Raw genomic sequence first — 9,628 nt, 5'->3', positions numbered from 1 at the left:
TATCTCGGGTACACCTTGAGGGTTCTTTTTGAATTAGTTTGAAAGAATCTCGGGTACCTCTTTTGTTTTCTTTTTGAAGTGTTTTGAAAGAATCTCAGGATTCCCTTTCATGTTTTTGAAGTAATCTGGAAGAATCTCGGGGACCCCTTGTGAGTTATTTTTGAAGTAGTTGGGGAATCTCGGGGATTCCTTGTCTTGTTTTTGAAGAAATCTGAAAGAATCTCGGGGACCTCTTGTCTTTTAATTTTGAAGTAATTTGAAAGAATCTATTAGAATCCAGGTCACCACCTTTGTCTTGTTTTTGAAGTAAATTGGAGGAATCTCGGAAATCTTTCTGTGCGTAATTTTTGAGGTAATTTATTAGAATCTCGGGCGCCACTTGTGTCTTGTTGTTGAAGTACATATTTTGAAAGAATCTCCGGGATTTCTTGTGTTGTTTTTGAAGTAATTTGAAAGAATCTCTGTGAGTTGTTTTTGAAGTAGTTTGAGGAATCTCGGGAATTCTTTGTCTTGTATTTGAAGTAAATTGAAAGAATTTTGTCTTATAATTTTGAAGTAATTTAAAAAGATCTATTAGAATCCAGGTCCCCCAGCTTAGTGCGAACCACACAAAGGGGGTATTTATTTGCGGTCAACTACTTTTGTGATGGTATAGTTCTTGGACTACTTTATATAAAATTTGGATTCGGGCATCGGCGCTCTAGTGTACTAGATTTGTGTACAAAATTTGTCTAATCACCCCCATCAACAATCTGATGACGTCATCTCAAAATTTTGCACAGTATATAATATCCAGGTTTTGGAAAAAAAATCATAATTGTTATATTTATTATTAATGCCACCATAATTTTGTGCGATGTTGCTCGCAGCCATCTTGACCGTCTATCTGAATCGACACCCTAGCTGAAAGGGCAAAACGATGATGTCACGGACATAAACTTTATTCGTTATTACCATAAGGTAAATTTCGCGTAACAGAGTCTATTGCATGAGATTTATTTTCCTCCCGCTTTTGTCCATCAAATCTTGCGAAAACGACAAGAAAAAATCCAAAATTTCGTACCAAGAAAAATTCAACCAACATTTAGTTGCGAAAAACCCCAAATAAAAACGTTCACGACGAGTCTGCTTGTTCATATTTCGCCAAAATTCACGCTTATAACCTAAAAATTGTCCTTTCAACAGCAATCAATTCAGGAATGTAGCCGTTTTTTTATCAAAAGAGCTCCAAATTTGAATGAGCTCTATTTAGATTCTAAGGTCACTTATTTGTTCTCGTTTCCAGTGCGGTCAAGTTTATAAAAATATTTGTATTTCAATACGGAAATTGCTTTACTTGTTTCTTTATTTTTTTGAAATAAGGATATAATTCGTTGTAAAAATCAAAGCGGGCCCTACGTTGCGTTTTTTGTTTCGGCGATGCAATTAATAACCAGGTAAACACTACAAATAAGTTCGCGATTTTGTGTCAATTTAACGTAATTCCGTCAGTATCTTTCAAGTATTAATGCTGGTGCGACTACACAATTTTCTTTCTTGCGGAAACCGCCGGTACAATAATCAAAGTCGGTAACAAAAACGCGCCTTTTCGCGCGATTAGCAGCAAAAAGTGGGCTATTCCCCATCTCGCACGTTCGCGGTATGATTTCTCTTTTTGACTAACCGCTCGAAAGTCGAATTTATTTGTTTGGCGTCGAAGTTGTATTTTACAGCAATTCACAGAGTTGACATAGTTGTGACGTGGCTTGCGTTCGTAACGAAACTTGGCGAGTGAATCCATTGAAGCGAATAGTTTTCTAACTGTTAATTACATTAAATGATAGTTTGATATGTGAACCACGCCAATAAATGCTTTCGACACGTACGTGTTTTTCACCGCCGTGTGCCTACGCAAATGCACCTCGTACCCCAAATTCCCCCTATAATGTGACATCGGCTCCGGTGAAAAACGTCTTGCTGCAATTGACATTTCACCGCAGAACCCGTTAATGCCAATCGAAACATAGTATCGATCTCGCGTACGCATTGTCGACGAATTAATTTTAAATATGAATGAGGCTATTTATGTTTGTCTCGTTATAACATTGTTTAGTGCCATGAATGGATTCTATATTGAAGGTAGGACGTTTTAATTATTACGCAGATATTCATCACTAATTACAAAAAATGCTTTCACCCTTTGCCCCATTTTGCACCCGTCAGTGCTTACACTTTTTGTTTGTGTGGGGCAGACTTTGAATTACTAATTCCTAAAAACAATTATTAAATGACTCCACTTGAGGCGAACTTTTTCAACCCCAAAGGCATCATTAATGAATTATTAATAAGTTTCTTTGTCCACGTAGGTACTAATATGCACACTTTACTTTTAAACACGTCTACAAATATTAAAATTTAATATTACTAAAGCATTATTATCTCCAAAACTAGTCCGAGTTTTTGTAAATCGTTGATAATTTTACAGTGATGTATACAAACATGTTTTGTTAGCTGTAGAAGTTGTCCTGGTACAGCTACCACATCGGTTGAACCTTGGAGGTCAAGGAATCCGCCTAAATAGGGTTTTTGATTTAATATTAATTAATTTTTTTTGGGACACCTGTATAAATAATTTTCACACTCTTAAAATACCCAAATGTTAACAATTAATGCGGTAGTTTTGAAGATTATCTGTGTAATAAAATCGCGGACAGACGGTCTGTTTACCGAACGGATTGAGTGGTGACATGTCTATTAAAATTGTCAAAATACGAAAGACAGAATCTTTTTTGTAATACTTAATAAAAAAATCACATAATCTATTTATAAGAAAGTCTGTTTCCAAAAACTGCAATTCAGTAATTCATTAAAAAAAAATTGGATCGTTTTTGGACAGGATGGATAAACAAATTGTGGTTAGCGTTTCACTATTTATGTAATAATTTAAAAAAGCACCTGAAACTGATCAATATTTGATTTGCTGAGACGGATACGAAATAAATTAAATTATATAATTTAAGTTTCAAAATATTTGATTCTTAAAATATTTCTACACACGTTTTTAATATTTTTAGCTTTAGCTAAATTCAAATATTGAAAATATTCAACAAAAAGGAAAGAGAATAAATGTAAAATAAGATGCAATTATAAAATATCTCTCCACAAAATGTTGTAACACAGAATTTAAAAACCAACCCTACCGTGATTTTTTTGTAAACCTTTTAATTGCTAACAAATTTCAAGAAAATTGGCATAACGTGGCAATGTCGCATCATAATTTCAAAAATAAAAGTGGGATTTATCAACTTGTTGTTGACGTTAAACTTCCCGCTGACGTTGATTTTAGAGCTGAAAATTGTCATTTATAAACTCCGTTGCCAAGTTGCCGTTGATAGTAACTTTGATGTTCAACTTTTGCCGTATTTAAAGGCGTTTCCTCTTGTCGAAATAAGTCTACACATATTAAGAAAAACAGGAAAAATGTAGCCCCACCCACCCGCCCTATCTCAATTGTGATGATTTTTTTATTCGTTGTGGGCCAGAGGGGCGGAGCTTAACTGCAAAATCCTTATTTCTCTACGAAAAATTAAAAACATGTTTTTGAGTATCGTGTTCTCTAAAGAATAGTATGTATATTACCCGCCGTCATCTTAATTCTCAGTTGTGATGAATTTTTCATTCGTTGTCAGATCGAGGGGCGGGGCTTATTTGCAAGATCCATATTTGTCTACAAGAATTTATCATTTTAATCATGTCTCAAGTTTCTTGTTCTGAAAAGACGACTACGTATATTAAGAAAAAAGGCAAAATATAAATCCCGCCCACCCACCCTATCTCAATTGTGATGAATTTAACTGCAAAATCCTTATTATCTCTTTATAAAAAATTACCATGTAAGACATGTTTTTGAGTATTATATTATTCAAAGAATACTTTGTACATATATTAAGAAAAAATTAAAGCCAAAGATTAAGCCCCACCTAAATATGCCTGCCCTGATGTAAATTGTAATGAAGTTTTCATTAGTTGGTAGACCTAGGAACGGAGCCTAATTGCAAAATCCACTTTCCCTTACAAAAATTTACCTTTTTAAACGTGTTTCAAGTTTCAAAGAATAAAAAAAAATCATCACAATTGCGATGGGGTGGGTGGGCGGGGTAGATATTTTGCCTTTTTTTCTTAATATACATAGAATTCTTTGAACAACACGATACTCAAAAAGAAGTTCTTGTAAAGAAATAAGAATTTCGCACTTAAGCTCCGCCCCCTTGGTTCACGGTGAATAAAAAAAAATCATCACAATTGAGATAGGGCGGGTGGGCGGGCTTACATTTTGATTATTTGTTTTAACATGTGTAGACTTTGTTTCATAACAGGAAACTAAAACATGTTTGTATAAGGAAATAACGATTTTGCAATTAGGCTCCGCCCCATAATTGCAAAATCCATATTTCCTTGCAAAAATGTACCATTTTAACCATGTTTTAGGTTTCTTGTTGTGAAAAGATGGCTATGTATATCAAGGAAGAAAGCAAAATATAAGCCCCGCCCACCCACCCTGTCTCAATTCTGATATTTTTTTTATTCGTTGTAAGCTGAGGGGCGGAGTTTAATTGTAAAATCCTTATTTTTGTACGAGAAATTACCGTGTGAAATCCGTACTTCCCTACACAAATTTAATTTACAATGGTAAATTTACCATTATAAACTTGTTTTAAGTTTCTTGTTGTGAAAAAATAACTACACATATTAAGAAAAATAGGAAAAATATAAGCCCCACCCACCCGACCTACCTCAATTGTGATGAATTTTTTTATCGTCTAGAGATTATTTCTCAAGAAATTACCATGTTAGACATGTTTTTGCGTATCGTATTATTCAAAGAATACTAGGTATAGCCATAGCAGCTCTGATATAAATAGTAATGAAGTCTTCATTCGTTGGCAGACTTGGGGGCGGAGCCTAATTGCAGAATCCATATTTCCTTACAAAAATTTATCATTTTTAACGTGTTTTAAGTTTCTAAAATTAAAAAGGGTCATCACAATTGAGATGGGGGGGGGTGGGCGGGGTTTTATATTTAGCTTTTTTTTTAATATGCGTAGTACTATTTGAACAACACGATAATCAAGAACATGTTTTGAATATCTTGTAGAAAAATAAGTAGTTTGCAGTTAAGCTCCGCCCCTTTGTTTCACGGCGAATAAAAAAAATCATCACAGTTGAGATAGGGTGGGTGGGCGGGCTTACACTTTGTCTTTTTGTTTTAGTATGTGTAGACTTCTCTTCATAACAAGAAACTTAACAGATAATTAAAATGGTACTTCTTTGGAGAAATGTACCATTTTAATCATGTGTTAAGTTTCTTGTTTGGAAAATATATGAATATTAAGACAAAAGAGGCAAAATATAAGCCCCGCCCACCCGCCCCATCTTAGTTCTGATGATTTTTTGATTCGTTGTAAGCTGAGGGGCGGAGCTGTAAAATCCTTATTTTTCTACGAGAAATTACCATGTGAAATATGTTCTTAAGTAATCATGTTATATAAAGAAAACTAAATGTACTAATTAAAAAAGAAAATCAAAAGAGAATTCCCACTCATTGGTCTGGATCTCAATCATGATGAATTTTTCATTCGTTGTTCATCGGTATTTCCCTATACAAAGTTAACATTTGAAACATGTTTTAAGGTTCTTGTTGTGAAAAGATGACTACACATATTAAGAAAAAAAAGGCAAATATAAGCCCCGCCCACCCGCCCTATCTCAATTGTATTGTATTATGGTCCAGAGATTATTTCTCTACAAGAAAATACCATGTAAGACATGTTTTTGCATATCGTGTGATTCAAAGAATACTATGTATAATAAGAAAACATTAAAGCCAAAGATTAAGCCCCAACCATACCTGCTCTGATCTAAATAGTAATGAAGTTTTCATTCGTTGGCAGACCTAGGGGCGGAGCCTAATGGCAAAATTCATATTTCCTTACAAAAATTGACCATTTTCAACATGTTTTCAGTTTGTAAGAATAAAAAATTCATCACAATTGAGAGGGGGTGGGTGGGCGGGGTTAATATTTTGTTTTTTTTTCTTAACATACATAGTATTCTTTGAACCACACGTTACTCGAAAACATGTTTTTAATTTGTTGTAAAAAAATAAGTATTTTGCAGTTAAGCTCCGCCTCCACTTTTCCTTACAAAAATGTACCATTTTAAACGTGTTTTAAGTTTCTAAAAATAAAAAAAACATCACAATAGCGATGGGGTGGGTGGGCGGGGTATATATTTTGTCTTTTTTTCTTAATATACATAGTATTCTTTGAACCACACGTTACTCGAAAACATGTTTTTAATTTGTTGTAAAATAATAAGTATTTTGCAGTTAAGCTCCGCCTCCTTGGTTCATAGCGAATAAGAAATTCATCACAATTTAGACAGGGCGGGTGGGCGGGCTTACATTTTGCCTTTTTGTTTTAATACATGTAGACTTCTTTTCATAACATGAAACTTAAAACATGTTTAAAATTGAAAACTTGTACAAAGAAATATCGATTTTGCAATTACCCTCCGCCCCATATTTGCAAAATCCACATTTGCTTATAGAAAGGGACCAGTTTAACCATGTTTTAAGTTTCTTATTGTGAAAAAATGGCTATGGATATTAAAAAACAGCAAAATATAAGCCCCGCCCACCCACCCTATTTCAATTCTGATGCTTTTTTTTATTCGTTGTAAGCTGAGAGGCGGAGCTTAATTGTAAAATCCTTATTTTTCTACGAGAAATTACCATGTGAAATATGTTCTTAAGTAATCGTGTTATACAAAGAAGACTAAAGGGTGTCCAAACACATTTACAGGGTGTCATTTAGTTTTTTACACTGTTACTCGTAACAGCTGTATATTTTTTAATGTACTGCGATTATCAAAATAAAACTTCGGAAAAAAAATATATACATAATTTTATTTATTATATATTATATATCAATTTTCTGAACGGACTACATAAATAAGTAAAAAAACAAATATCGTGTGATTTTTTAAATTTCTGTTCTAGTTGACCATCAGGCGTACCCCGATATAAGTATGTAAATTGTAATTTTTTGAACGGAGTGTACTAGAGGGATTCGCGAAAGCTTGTTAGTTCCTCTAAACTGGTCCACTATTTTAATAATTTCGCATTTGTGAAAATCGGGTATTCAGGTGTCGGTGGAGGTAATGCAGCGGTGATTATCCGAAACGTGCAACGAGGAAATATCCGGGCGATTTGCAACGTGCTGAAACGCTAAGAACAAAAGATTCGAAAAAATTTAATTCCGTCCATAACGTGTTTTCTGCTCCAAGTTGGCCGTTTGTATCACTTACGGCAACTTCATTTGCATGAACGAAATAAATTTTTATCATCTGGATCTCAGAAAATCTTATTTTGCTAAAAGTTTGTACATATTGTCGGAACACCATTACATGCAATATTTATTTTTGGAGCAGTCCCAACGGTAGATAGGGAAATGCCATTTAAACGATTTTGTTTCAAAGAGCAGAGAACAAAGTAGCTAGTCTGATTTTGGAAACGTATAAAAGTATAAAGAAAGCGAGTCAGTTTCGAGAAATTGCATCTCGACGTAAAATTTCGAATTTTGTTATTCGCTGGCGCTGCCGTTTTGGTTTTGCGGATGTTTAGCAAATTATTTTCAAATAACTCGCTAGAAGCCGGATAGTCGTGCGGTCGTTACGGAACGTTTGATGTATTTTAACCAAGCACGAACGTTCTAAATAATTTTAATGACAGTAATTGATAGATACTTTGATCGAGCTTCCTTTGCTTCTATGTTTTTATCAGTTTCTCGATAATTATTTTCCAGCTTCTCATAGTAAAAAATTCGAGATCGATCGCGATTTATGACTTCTACTCCGCACGGATCTATTTTAAATTTAAATCCAAACAAATGGCCACACACACGTAAGTTAATGCGTGAACACTTCGAGTTTCGGTGATTTATTCCATACGTATAAGGTGTTATATGTAAATGTATAAAATAAAACCACATCAATTCAAATGTTCTGTTTTTTATTCCTTCGGTATTTTCGCCGTTGTGAACTTTCAGCTGTGTGTAATTTCTCACGCAGAGTAACCTACACTTTCCGCTGCAATATCGTAAATATGTAACATTTGTCAAATTTGGAAAATAGTAAAAGTTTCATTCAAGGAAAAAGCTTTAAGCGCGTAATTTAAGAGCCACTTTAAGTTTATTCCATGCCTAGTGAATCGCGCGAAATTTTTTTTTTTTAATAAGGGGGTATTGTGACGGACCGATTTTACCAAACACGAAAACACAAGGCTTTTTGTAAAATCCGTTGTTATTTATTTTATTTATAAAAAATCTTGCTTTAATTAATATCGAGTGTGCGTTTTTTGCTGCGACGAGGGAAATGGGGGTGTCGGAGGCGCGAATCTGGCAAGGTCGGCACATTAATTCGTTATATGTTTCAGAGAGTAATGTGGAATCAATGATGGTATACTACGACCCCAAAACTCACATTCCTTTTCGAATGACGTCTATTGAGAACAGCTTGACGAACGCGTCAAGTGCGAATGACCAATCATCTACAAAGTCTAGGGGAGTTCTCCGTCGAATTGGTTTTAGGAGTAATGGATGCAGTTGCCAGGAGCTAACGTGTGGCTGTTGCCTCGGCTTAAAATTAGACCAGTTCAATTTCAATAGGGAAGGTAATTAAGACTAAAACAGATTGGGTATTGAATTTTTAGTCTTTGTGCGTGTACAATGTTCCAGGTTGTATGAATTTTACCTATGACCCTTACGAGTTTGCCATCAATATGAACATGGTGATGGATGGAAATTCGGTGTATACAAACAGCGTTTCGGGTATGTATGGAAACTAATTTCGAAATTTGATTGCGTGTACGAGGTTTTTGGTTTTAGCTAAAAACCCTTCACCGGTGTGTCTTCCAATGGCGTTACCTTACATCCCAATCTCGATCGAAGCCTGTGCGAGATTATTCGATATCTATACTCCGGGTCAAAATTTACACATGTGCTTCGATTTTGAAACCCGCATTCAGAGAGAAACTGTACTTGTTTTGCATTTCGATTGCATGAGAATGGGAAATGATGGAGTGGCTTTAGTGAAACCTGGAGATATGGAAATACTTCCATCTTCCACCACCGAGAATCAGATAGGCTCTGATATTTATGACCAGGTCACGGAAATTAAATACAGTAAACCAAAACCTTAGAATTGTACTTTTCGTTTCGCTGTTCGACCGTATGAGAAAATAGCCGCGTTATCTCGCATCACCTTTCATTATTTATTGATCTAGTTTAAAGTAGCTACGTGAGTAGAATTGAAGCTTGTTGTTGATTTATTGTTGAATAAATGTTATGAAAAGTTAAAAGGCGTTGTTTATTCATTGCTTAATGCGTGCCGCTAACACAACTTGTAACCTTCGAGTGCGCGAATCAATCTAAATCTGTTGAATCTGACGTTCCGCGTTCTATTGTGTAAATGTCATCTGGAATTGTCAGGTTAATCAATATTTTAAATATTCTTTCTCATTTTTTTCCAAATTCGTCTCCCACGATCGCTTCATTAAATCGTAATTAATAAAAACCTTTCCTTTAGGACT

At 34.7% G+C, this 9,628-nt stretch overlaps 1 protein-coding gene across 1 annotated transcript; it reads left to right on the top strand.

Moving 5' to 3' along the window:
- The first annotated feature begins 1,682 nt into the window (after positions 1-1,682).
- On the top strand, positions 1,683-9,356 carry LOC135141562 (uncharacterized). Its single transcript, XM_064072777.1, has 4 exons — positions 1,683-2,118; positions 8,474-8,710; positions 8,775-8,867; positions 8,925-9,356. The coding sequence occupies exons 1-4, from the start codon at positions 2,049-2,051 to the stop codon at positions 9,236-9,238; spliced, it is 714 nt and encodes a 237-aa protein (XP_063928847.1). The 5' UTR covers positions 1,683-2,048; the 3' UTR covers positions 9,239-9,356.
- The last annotated feature ends 272 nt before the right edge of the window (positions 9,357-9,628 follow it).

Source organism: Zophobas morio, unplaced genomic scaffold, assembly GCF_036711695.1.
Source record: "Zophobas morio isolate AGI-343-1 ecotype UQ-CSIRO unplaced genomic scaffold, CSIRO_AGI_Zmor_V1 ptg000044l, whole genome shotgun sequence".
In the NCBI taxonomy this organism is placed as follows: domain Eukaryota; kingdom Metazoa; phylum Arthropoda; class Insecta; order Coleoptera; family Tenebrionidae; genus Zophobas; species Zophobas morio.
The sequence above is the reverse complement of the archived record's forward strand: the minus strand, read 5'-3'. Positions and strand labels throughout refer to the sequence as shown.